Source organism: Nelumbo lutea, chromosome 1 (assembly GCF_056320005.1).
Source record: "Nelumbo lutea isolate HS-2025 chromosome 1, American lotus-T2T, whole genome shotgun sequence".
Lineage (NCBI taxonomy): Eukaryota > Viridiplantae > Streptophyta > Magnoliopsida > Proteales > Nelumbonaceae > Nelumbo > Nelumbo lutea.
Window position 1 is genome coordinate 175,187,895 of NC_142684.1, and position 10,829 is coordinate 175,198,723.

Here is a 10,829-nt window from a genome sequence, read left to right on the forward strand (position 1 = left end):
ATGGTAAAGGTTTTGAACGACAAAAAGCAAGTCTACAGACTTCACAGAAAATATTTGTAAACCTGCAGGTAGCAACTAGCTAGCTAGAGTTGCCCCCATTTCTTTTTTATAATAAAAGAAACAGGGAAACCTGCCAAACCCACCCAAGCTTTTGTCTCGCTCTGCGTTGGCACTCTGATCAAATCGATTAGCAAATGGCCATCGATTTGGTGGTGGTGTGAGCAATTATTGATGATGCTTTTCGCCAACCCTGCTTTGAACTCAGCCTAGCTATATTAGCTATTTAGTAATTAGCACCAGGCCCTCCTAAGCTAGTGAGTAGAGATCAACTTTCTTTCTATAGTTTCAACGCGTCTATCTATCTTTCGAAAATTAAATCGTCAAAGGCAGACCAGCTTGAATCGGGACCCAATCCCCCCCATCAGTCACCACCAATTGCACTACTGAATTGCTTTAAAAACCAGTAAAGGAGGTTGAAATTGATGCATTGCATTTGCATGGCTAATAATTTGACTCAAACAAGTTCCATATAAATGTCAGCATATTCATATACATCGCATCTTGGATTATCCAAAAAAAAATGAAAATTTACGGTCAAACAATTAAAGATTGATCAAGTACTTAATACGTTTTCTATTCAAATACACCAGGGTTCGGATCTCAAGTAAAACATTTTTTTTTCTTTTTTTGTAGTCGGTATCAAAGTAATTTTATCTAGTTCTCCAAACCATTTGCTCTGTTCATATTATATGTATTATTGGACCCAAACCCATGTCCCCCTTTAGTTACAGTAATTTATAGCCCTTATATATAGTACAATGGGGGATTTTGTTTCACCGTCATGCAATGGGCTGAAATATCTGAATGTGCTTGCCTCAGGAATAGTAGGTGATTTGGAGGAATTATGAAGCCATCTGTCACAAACTCACAACCAAGAGATTTGGGCTGTCTGGGTCTATTTGTTACTGACCAAACTAGCAAATCTGTTACTGTTTATTTATACTAGTACATAAATAATACAGATACAGTATATGCTAACTTATAATTTTCTGCCACATGGCCAATGTAAATACACCTTAGCTAGCTTAGGGAATTTTATTAGAATTACTGAAAATTTGGAATATATACTGTGTGCGCGGAGGTGGAGGGTGAAGATATGACCAAATGGCCCAAATCCAAAAGTTGGTGCCTCTATTTTTAATTATTTGGGATGATATAGGTGGGATACAGTATCCATTCACATGACAGAAGCTGATGAAGCAGGTGGAGTCATCTACCAGGCTTCCCTACTTGGCCCGATTGAAGGATCCTTTTCTTGTAATGTTATTTTGATCCAGGCTCCAGCCTCCAGAGCTGATGGCCCTTAGTTTTTAACACTAACACAACGAATTGAAGTGCACTTGACACCTAACCAGTGGCACAATGCGCCCACTCATTTAATTTGTTTGACCTCTCAAAGAGCTAAATCTTTTCTTTAGGTTCAAACAAGGAATGGAATGAATTTGGAGATCTGCTATCACCATCTGCTGTAGTTATGTAACCACCCTTCAGTGAGTACTGATTGGTGTATACGTTTAGCCTTTTCTCTTAAAATACAATTACATATATGGATGCTGCTCCCGTGGGGAAGATGAGATCATGAGAAGCATTCAAGCCTTCGACAATTTAATAAATGGTCACAACTCACACAGGAATGATGAATTCAATATAGAATATATAATTGCTTCACGGATGAACAGGCTGTTATGTCATATTCCCCTCTCGGCCTTTCCCCCACCTTGGATCATTTTATCAGTACTACTGAAAATATCAAAAATATCAAAGCTGGTAACTGGTAAGTGGTAAGCTACGGCCTGATGAAGAACCAGAGACGTGCACCAAATGTCAAGTCACTCGACACTCGACACTCGACTAAAGAAAAGGAAAATAGTCCTATTCTGGATTCTGGTTCTGTCAAATCCAGCTAACAGATTCAAGGTTGAAGAAGATCCTGTTGCTGATATCGGGTTCGCTTGTACAGCACTACTGCATGTCCAGAGTGATTAAAGTGGGGCCCCCCTTCTCTTATTGCATCCATCCATACCCCATTTTTTTAATAAAATGTGGGCCCCAATTCCCCAACCCCATGTTATCCTTTTAAACCTCAAATGATGCAATGATTGTCCAGACTCCACACTTCCACAGTGGTGTGCTTCAAGATCAAATGGTTATCAAGTGCAGGTGCAGCACCACCATGATATTCGACAAACAAGTACTACGGTTGTATTGTATTGGGTGATACTGTGGTGCATTTATTGACCGTGAGAGATAGAGAGATCTAGCGGACTTGATGATCGAATCCCAAGGCCCATACCCAAGAAGAGAAATATTTGCACGACTTATAGACTTAGAGGTTAGGACTCAAGTCACATTCCCCATTAATTTCATCACCCCCGTTTTTCTCTCTAGTGACAGCTACTGTGCCTATAGTCAAACATTTCAACGGGCACAAAAAGTTGGGACGAGCGAGAGAAAAAGAGAGGAAGAGACACCACTGTCCACTGGCACAGATAGTGAGGTCGAGGTGGAGTGTGGAACACCCATCATCCATTGACAAAAAAGGGTAATATGGTCATTTACGAGGATTACCGCTTACCGGTGAAATACACTGGGGACTGGGGTGGGTTAATGGTTAGTAGGAAATACCAGAGGAGTACAGGGTCTACGGGAGGGGTTTGAGAGAGATTTTTAGCTTTCGCGCGCTTCTAGAGATGGTGGGTGATTTGTTTTAAATTTGTTGGGTTTCAACTTTCAACTTACAATCCAGTCCACTTCCCACTTCCCACGTTGCTAATATCATATCTGATATGCTATGGACTATGGTATCCTCGACCCAAACTCTCTCTCTGTGTTTTCTATTTGGTTGTTACAGCGTTCCAGATAAGAGACAGATGTTTGCCAATTGTCCCCACCGTCCCGGTTCCGGTGGTGCCGCCTTGCGCTTTTACGTTGCGACTTGAAGTGGTGGGGCCGCGTCACATGCGTGATGCAACCGTCAGGGAGAAGACCAAACAAAGAAACTGGTGGGACCTACGTTCTCTCGGCCTCTGCACACGTTTGGATCTTTGTGCGGATCCTTTATGCAAACCAGATCATGGGGCTTCTGCTCTCTTCTGCCTGTTAATAGACAAAATGATGATTACATGATCTCAGCCGTCAGATGTTTGATTCCAAAACCTTTTGCTTGCAGTGTAAGACGAGGTTCCCTAATCCTGAGAGTGAGAAATGCCGGAAAAGGGTAACGTTTCTCATTAGTCATTACTGAACCTGTAAAGTGTTAAATAAGATGTGGGACCAGTTCATAATACAGAAAGCTGGGGTGCATTTATCACTTATTAATTACTATGACATTCTATAAGGACAGGAGCTAATAGTAATTTGGGGAGTACACCTTAGCAAAAAACCAAGGGCTCCCATCACTCTTCATTTCAACTTGTTGCTTGTTATGTTATTGCACCCGATTAGTAGTAGTGTCAAGTAAATGTGTCGGCAATGGCAATTTATTGGGTAAGTCGTAAGTGTATGAACAATTTTAAGTTTTTGGTAGAGAGGCAGGCGACGACCAGCGGTAACCCTGGCCGGCTGCTCAACCGGAATTATTTTGCTTTTGCACTTCTGCATTTTTCCTGATTGTGCATTGTATTCAGTTGCACCAGATGTTGCCAGACGGCATCCCTCTCTCCTCCCGCCGGAGCCATGCATTCACATTCACATTCACACTGGTTCCAGCGGGCCAGCATGATTTCCAACTGCATTTTAGCTGATTTAAAAAAAGCTTAGTTGGGCTGTCGCCTGTCCCTTGTCCCCTGACGGTGTCCAGAATCCAGATTGGCAGATCCTCATCTGCGTTGGTGTCCCCACTCCCCAGAGGCAGAGAGGTCCATCAATACTCAATTAACTTTCATGTTCATTCAAGGGTAAAACTGTCCTCTGGGATAATATCTGGTCCGCCCTAGTGTCGCATCTCGCATGTGTGGAGTGTGGACGGACCACCACTTTCCAATTCCAAATAGGGATTAATGTGTACACATATGACGCACCGTGTATGCTCCTTCAGATGCTCGCTCAAGATCAACTAGTCACTACTATTAGTAGTAGTCTACTACACACATCTATCAAACAAAAAAAAAAAAAAAGTAAAAAGCTCAGCTACCACATCGAAGTTACTAGTTATCCGCCATTATTAAATATTACTCCTTCTCTAATGATAGATATAATTTAATCAGAACCTTTCGGCGCACGTGACTTTGGCAGCCTAACATGTTATAGTTAGGCCTCAGGCGCTTTTGCATTTTGCAAACTACTGGGTCCCGGCGAGTCCCATTCATTAGATACATGGTTTTGAATTTTGATGACCATATCACGTTCACATCGATCGTGTGGGAAATCTAAAGAGAAGAAGTTTACCCGCCAATTTCGTGATGTAGTAGTTAGGTTGTCCTCGTCGACAAATCCTGGGATTCCCCTCCAAAGTCCCATCTCCCTCCTTGTTTCCGATTTGAATTTTGATAGCGAAAGAGAATCCCAGTGGGGGCAGTGGCGGGCTCCTCCTCCGCAATTGAAATGTCTCGATTTAGCAAACAACCCACTTTTATTACGCTTAATGATATAATAATAATACATACAGGGGGTCACCAGTCACCACAAAACTCCATCTATTGTCCCCACGAGCCCATCAATTTAAGATTGACTTATTTAACTACTTGTGGGCCAATCACCCATTACCAAAAAATAATACACTTTAAATGGACACTGGAGAGAGTTGGACTTGGGATCGGTGGAGGGCCTAACCTATCACACTTTACGGAATGAAAATGATGGAACCACCAATTAGGCAAATAGTATTGGTGGTGCTCTGCTCTTGCTCTTTGATGGATGGACCTGAGCTGAGCTGAGCTGAGCCGAGCCGAGCCCCCACCACCATGATCAACAGTAGTTTTCCACCACCGCCACCACCATTACATCATGGAGAACACAAGACACGCGCTTATAAGTTTTGATAAATAACATCCAGGGATCAATCAACTCTTCAATGAAAATTTAACCAAAATTGCCTATTTATTAATTATTGTACAAAAAATAAACAAGTAGACTGGAAATATTGAGGAATAGCATTGGAATGGGAATAGGCTTTTCTGCCCATTATCATTTTTCTTATTCTTTTCCAACCTATAAACATATATAAACACATCTCACAAGAAAGCTACAGCCCTCGTTCTTCTCCCATCATTTTTTATAGAGTCAATTAACAACTCCCCCATCTTCAAATAGCTTCAACTCTCCCTCATCTTTAACATATATAATTATATATAGACTTATATATTATGATGACAATTGAAAACCTAATTTCAACCTAAGATGGAAGATGAAGATTGAAAAAGAAAAATGAAACGGAAATTGACACTTTTTTTTTGGATGTGTATCATGCACCAGATCATCTTCTCTTCTCTTCTCTTGTCCATGTATATAGGTAGCTGATGAAGATGAGAAGCTACCACCCACCACCTCCACCGCCCCAGCAGCCTCAACAAACGAAACAAAACAAAACAGAACTACAATTCACATGATATTGCAACTGCTGGTGTTCTCATCACTGAAGAAGTGAGTGTAGGGGTCAGCCATCGGTGGCTGCGGCCAGTAAGTAACCGCCGGTGGAGGTCTTGCATACATCATGGGATGAAATCTCTCGTTCCCATTCGCATGTTGCTGATTCATCATCATGGCCGCCAAGTACTGTTGTTGGTATGGGTTTCCGGCTAGCATCTCGGGCCCTGCCCCTTGGAAGTATCCTCCACCACCGGCATTCATTGCTGCCGCCGGTAGCCCTTGAACTGCCGGAATATTGCCCATCTGAGCCATGGGCATCTGACCCATCTGACCCATATTCCCACCAACACGATTGAAATTGATGTTATGAAACCCATGATGCATGTTATTCATTACTTGACCCCCCTCGTTCTTCCCCCCTCCTTTCTTGCCTCCGTTGGCATTATTCCCAGCACCACCACCATTGCCGTTATGGCCGACCTTGTTATTTCCTCCACCACCACTATTACCATTTTTAGCATCTTGTGGCGGCCCAGCACCACTTTTACCTCCATTTTTAACAGATCCACCACCTTGATTTTGATTGCCTCCGTTACTGTTATTTCCACCGCCTCCTCCCTTCTTCCCTCCATTGCCATTCTTGCCGTCATTGTTTCCACCCACTCCCTTCACTTGCACATTAACGTCTCCACCACTGCCTTTGTTGCCATTACCGCCGACGCCGACGCCGACGCCGCCGCCAACACCCTTCTTACCATTCATGGCCTGGGCATTCATGAATTGTAGATTGCCATTCATCATCCCATTAAGTCCATGTGGCCCGAGGCCATTACCCATCATGGGTTTCAACTTGTTCAGAGGAATATTTGGATCATCAAAATAATCATCGAACTCGTCATCATCAAAATCATCGTCATCAAAATCATCAAACTCATCATCATCACTGAAATCGTCATCCTCAGGCAGATCGAACTTCACAGATTTCGGATCCTTGAAAGGTATCTTCAGGTCTTTGAATTGTTGGGGGAGCTTCAGATCCTTCAGTCCTTTCATCTGTTGCAGTTGTTGTAGAAGCTGCTGCTGCTGCTGTTGCTGTGGTTGCTGAGCACCCTTTTGCTGGTCCTTTCCACCCTTTTGATTCTTGTTGTCCTTGCCGCCTTTGCCATTCTCAATTTGCATGTTCTTGAATTGATTGTTGAGCTGGTTCTGGTTATTATTTGAAGCTTTTGGCGCACCCCAGAGCTCTGCATGTTTCCCTGATTTCGCAAGCTTTTTTATGAGTGTTGCTGGGTCAACATTTCCTGAGACTGTTACCTTCCCCTGTTCTGCGTCTATTGTGGTAGTATACACCCCTGAAGATGAAGACGAAAGAACAAGATTAGAAAAAAAAAAAAGAAATCAACAAAAAATACTTTAAAGATAGCAAACAAAATCCGAACAACCGACTAGAGAAATCAGCGGGAAAACGATTTTTTTTCCTCTATGTACTTCCAACCTATAAGCATTACGTGTTTAATTTTTAGCTAAAGAGAGTTATTTAAAGGAAAATATACCATCAATTTTCTGCATCAGTTTCTTCACCTTCCGCTTACATCCATCACAGTGAATGTTTACCTTGAGAACACAAGTCTGCAAGGACAAGTGACAGAAAAGAAGAATGGAGTGAACAAAAAGAAAATCAAGGGAAAATAAAGCTGGTGAACAGGAGCAGTTTTAATTTTCACTTGCAAATAGAAGAAGATTATGCCAAGAGATAAAGCAACAGAAAGAAAGAACACAAAGAGCTTGAGTTCAGAACAAGCACTGCCTATCAAAAAGAAAAAAGGAAAAATAAAATAGCGTACCTGGATCTTCAAGAACTCTTCTTTACTCATCCCTTGCACTCAAGAAGAATAACCAGAGAATTCTAGACAATCGGAAGAGAAGGAAAGCTGATAGATCTGAGTAACAAAGCAACTGCAACAGAGAAGATGAATTACGGAAAGCCCATAATGGGTTTCTCTGCTACCCTTTGTGGTGTGGTTTTCAAACAAAACAGAGAGAACAAGAGAAAACAAATGGTTACAGAAGAAATCAACAAAAGTTAAGTCATTGATGGGGCTAGAGAGAGAGAGAGAGAGAGAGAGAGTTCAGAGGAGGTGGGTAAACATTACACTGCTTTTCGCCCCTGCTGCCTTCCTCTATTTCAGGTCTAGGTTTGGGCTCTGAGAGAAGAGAAGACTCAGAAGAGTGAGCTCACGCTTTCCCACTATCTTTTGCCTTGTATTTAATGATTGTTTAATTTTTAACTTTTTCTTCAATTTTATCTTTTACCTACATATATATAATAATCATTTATTATTCTCCGTCTTAAATGAGCCAGGTTGATTTTGGTTCGGCTTAAGTCGGCATCACAAAATGGCGTGGGCCGTGGATTGGCTTAGTTTATTAATAATTGAAGGTGTTGAAGTTCGATGAACCTGTCAGGCATCCTCAGTTCCTCACTCTAATTGCACCGTACAATAAATATCTTTACCATTTAAATAAGAAAACGCCGATGCCATTTTTTATGGCTTCACGTCTAGGCATCCTCCCACAAATTTCACCCCACTTATTTCACTTTTTTATCTCTCTGCACCCAATTAATCTCTCTCTTCACTTGCACGTGCCATTCAATAAATAGCGATTAATGAATCCACGCGACCTATACTCTTTTGTAATATTTTTAGACGAAGAAATCATTTTACATTCACCCTGTCTTACCTCTTAACTAAATCGAAAGTAATTTTCTTTTTAAATATTCAGTTTACGGACGTCGGCTTCAACGATTGCAAATTACACCGTTCGAAAACAGCCTCTTCCAATTTTGCATTGAAAATATCTCCACATGAAAAGTATTGAAGAAATATTTTCAATAAAGACTGTAAAGGGTGTTCGAAAACAGCCTCAGCTTCAGTTTATACTACCCACTTGCGGGTCTATGTTTAAGCTGTCTGATTGGAATTTTGGTAAGAAACCGTTATGGATTGGGTCCATCCAATAGAAATAATTCGATGGAATCGAGAATGTTTATTTTGATTTTGTGGTTTTATTTTAATTTTTTAGTGGCATCAATACTATTTTTTGATAAAATGGTGCTATCTAGGTATGAGAAAGTGGTGCATCAAATAACGTCTTCTTGTTTGGTATCATTTTTTAAAAAAAATATTGCCCAAGATCATGTATTATAAATCGAGAAAGTGTGGTTTGGAGTATGCTAAATTTAATGGTTTTTGAGAAAAATTGTGCATTGATGCCAGCGGTGCAATGATGTGGCATCATCTTGAACGTTGAATAATACAGACCATGTTAAAAATGTTGCTATTAACACTGATACTAAATAAAACCAATACTGTTTTCTCAAAAAATTAGCTTACATAGCTGGTTCCAAACAAAAAATAAATACAATTTTCTCAAAAAACAATACTTACAATTTCACATACCCAGCACCATTTTTCATAAAAAACCAATGCAATATTCCTAACACCAATTTCAAATATCTACTTGATGTAGCACGATCCGAGCACTCCTAGCTGACTGCTGACTGGCTCCTTATTGGCAACGAACGGCTCCTGAGAAGATGAAAGGAAGGATTTCCAGGGATTTACCCAGTGGGAATACTCCAATGCTTAAGTTAGTACTGTGTATGAGAAGAAAAGAGAAAACGAAGGCTAAGAGTGGAGGTTGCGCTTTAGTCACTGTATTCGTGCGATTAGAGGTCTTTTCTTTTCCAGAGAGGTTTCGCCTCTGCCCTGAGGGTTTTTATAGGGGCGCTCTTGTGAGATCGGGCATAACCGCCACTGGGCTCCTGCAACAATCATTACCTGTCCTATTGGTTCGAGGAGCCATCTACGTGAAGGATCCAAGGCTCCTCATCCCATCTCGCGGTTGGCTGAGCTAGGAGGGATGCCACACTGACTACCTCACGGGGTTCATACTCGATCGACCCGGAAGCGCCGGGCTCACTCAAGGTGGGAGCCTTGCACTCAACCGGCCTGGGAACTTCGGAGCTGAATGTGCATTTGGCTATGAAATCTGCTAAGGCTTGGGCCTTAATGACAATTTGCGGCTTGTACTGGAGGTCGTACTCGCTGAGCTCAACGACCCACTTCGTCAACCGACCAGAGACCTCGGGCTTAAGTAACACTTTCCTCAGAAGTTTGTCAGTGAGAATGATAACAGTGTGAGCCTGGAAGTACGGGTGGAGCTTCCGAGCTACAATTACTAGTGCGTATGCTAGCTTTTCTATCTCCGGGTATCTCGTCTCTACTCCCTGCAATACTTTACTAACATAATAGATGGGTTGTTGACCCGATCTACTTCCTTTATTAGTACCGAACTGACCACCTCGTCGCTTGCCATGAGGTATAGTTCTAAAACCTCTTCGGGCCGGGTTAAGATCGACACACTAGCGAGGTATTTCTTGAGCTCATCAAACGCGAGCTGACAGTCTCGGAACCCTTTGCTCTTGATTGCCTTAAAGAACGGTAGACAGCAGTCTGCCGATTTGGACATGAAGCGGCTCAGGGCAGCTATGCGGTCGTCCAACCTCTGAACCTCCTTCAACCTATGGGGTGGTCTCATGTCTAAGATGGCCTTAACCTTATCCGGGTTGGCTTCAATGCAGCACCGGTTAATGATGTATCTCAAGAATTTACCCGAGGTCACACCGAACACACACTTGTTCGGATTTAATCTCATGTTAAACTTACACAAATTTTCAAAAACATAATGCAAGTCTTGTGTTAATTCATGTGAGAATTGAGTTTTGATGACCATGTCGTCTACATAGCATTCTACTTTTCTGTCGATTAACGGCGCAAACAATTTGTTTACAAGCCTTTGGAAGGTTGCCCCTGCGTTTTCAACCCGAAGGGCATAACCTTGTAACAGTATAGGCCGAACTCTGTGATGAAGGTAGTCTTTTCTTCATCTATCGGGTCCATCTTGATCTGGTTATAGCCCGAATAGGCGTCTAAGAAACTTAGCAACTCATGCCCTGAGGTCGCGTCCACAAAATGGTCGATTCTAGGGAGCGGGAAGTAGTCTTTCGGGCAAGCTCGGTTCAGGTCGGTGTAGTTGACGCACATGTGCCACTTGCCGTTGGCCTTCTTTACTAGGACGGGGTTGGCTACCCAGCTCGGGTATTGGACTTCTTTTATGAAGTTCGCTGCGAGGAGCTTCTCCACTTCGTCATCGACCGCTTTCCACCGTTCCAGGGCTAG

General features: G+C 42.2%; 1 protein-coding gene across 1 annotated transcript; it reads right to left on the reverse strand.

The window, feature by feature from the left end:
- Nucleotides 1–5,153: 5,153 nt before the first annotated feature.
- LOC148879356 (Heavy metal transport/detoxification superfamily protein) lies at nt 5,154–8,079 on the reverse strand. The gene is made up of 4 exons (XM_088960873.1): nt 7,740–8,079; nt 7,431–7,542; nt 7,140–7,215; nt 5,154–6,938 (listed from the first exon to the last, which is right to left on the reverse strand). Exons 2-4 carry the CDS (start codon nt 7,458–7,460, stop codon nt 5,599–5,601), a joined length of 1,446 nt encoding a protein of 481 aa, XP_088816999.1. The 5' UTR covers nt 7,461–7,542; nt 7,740–8,079; the 3' UTR covers nt 5,154–5,598.
- Between the last annotated feature and the right edge of the window lie 2,750 nt (nt 8,080–10,829).

Excerpts from the sequence above, each read along its gene's own strand:
- LOC148879356 (XM_088960873.1), bottom strand. The coding sequence starts at position 7,460 with ATGAGTAAAGAAGAGTTCTTGAAGATCCAG. Across the intron at positions 7,216-7,430 it reads AAGAGTTCTTGAAGATCCAG|ACTTGTGTTCTCAAGGTAAA; the intron begins GTACGCTATTTT and ends TTGTCCTTGCAG. Across the intron at positions 6,939-7,139 it reads ACTGATGCAGAAAATTGATG|GGGTGTATACTACCACAATA; the intron begins GTATATTTTCCT and ends CTTCATCTTCAG.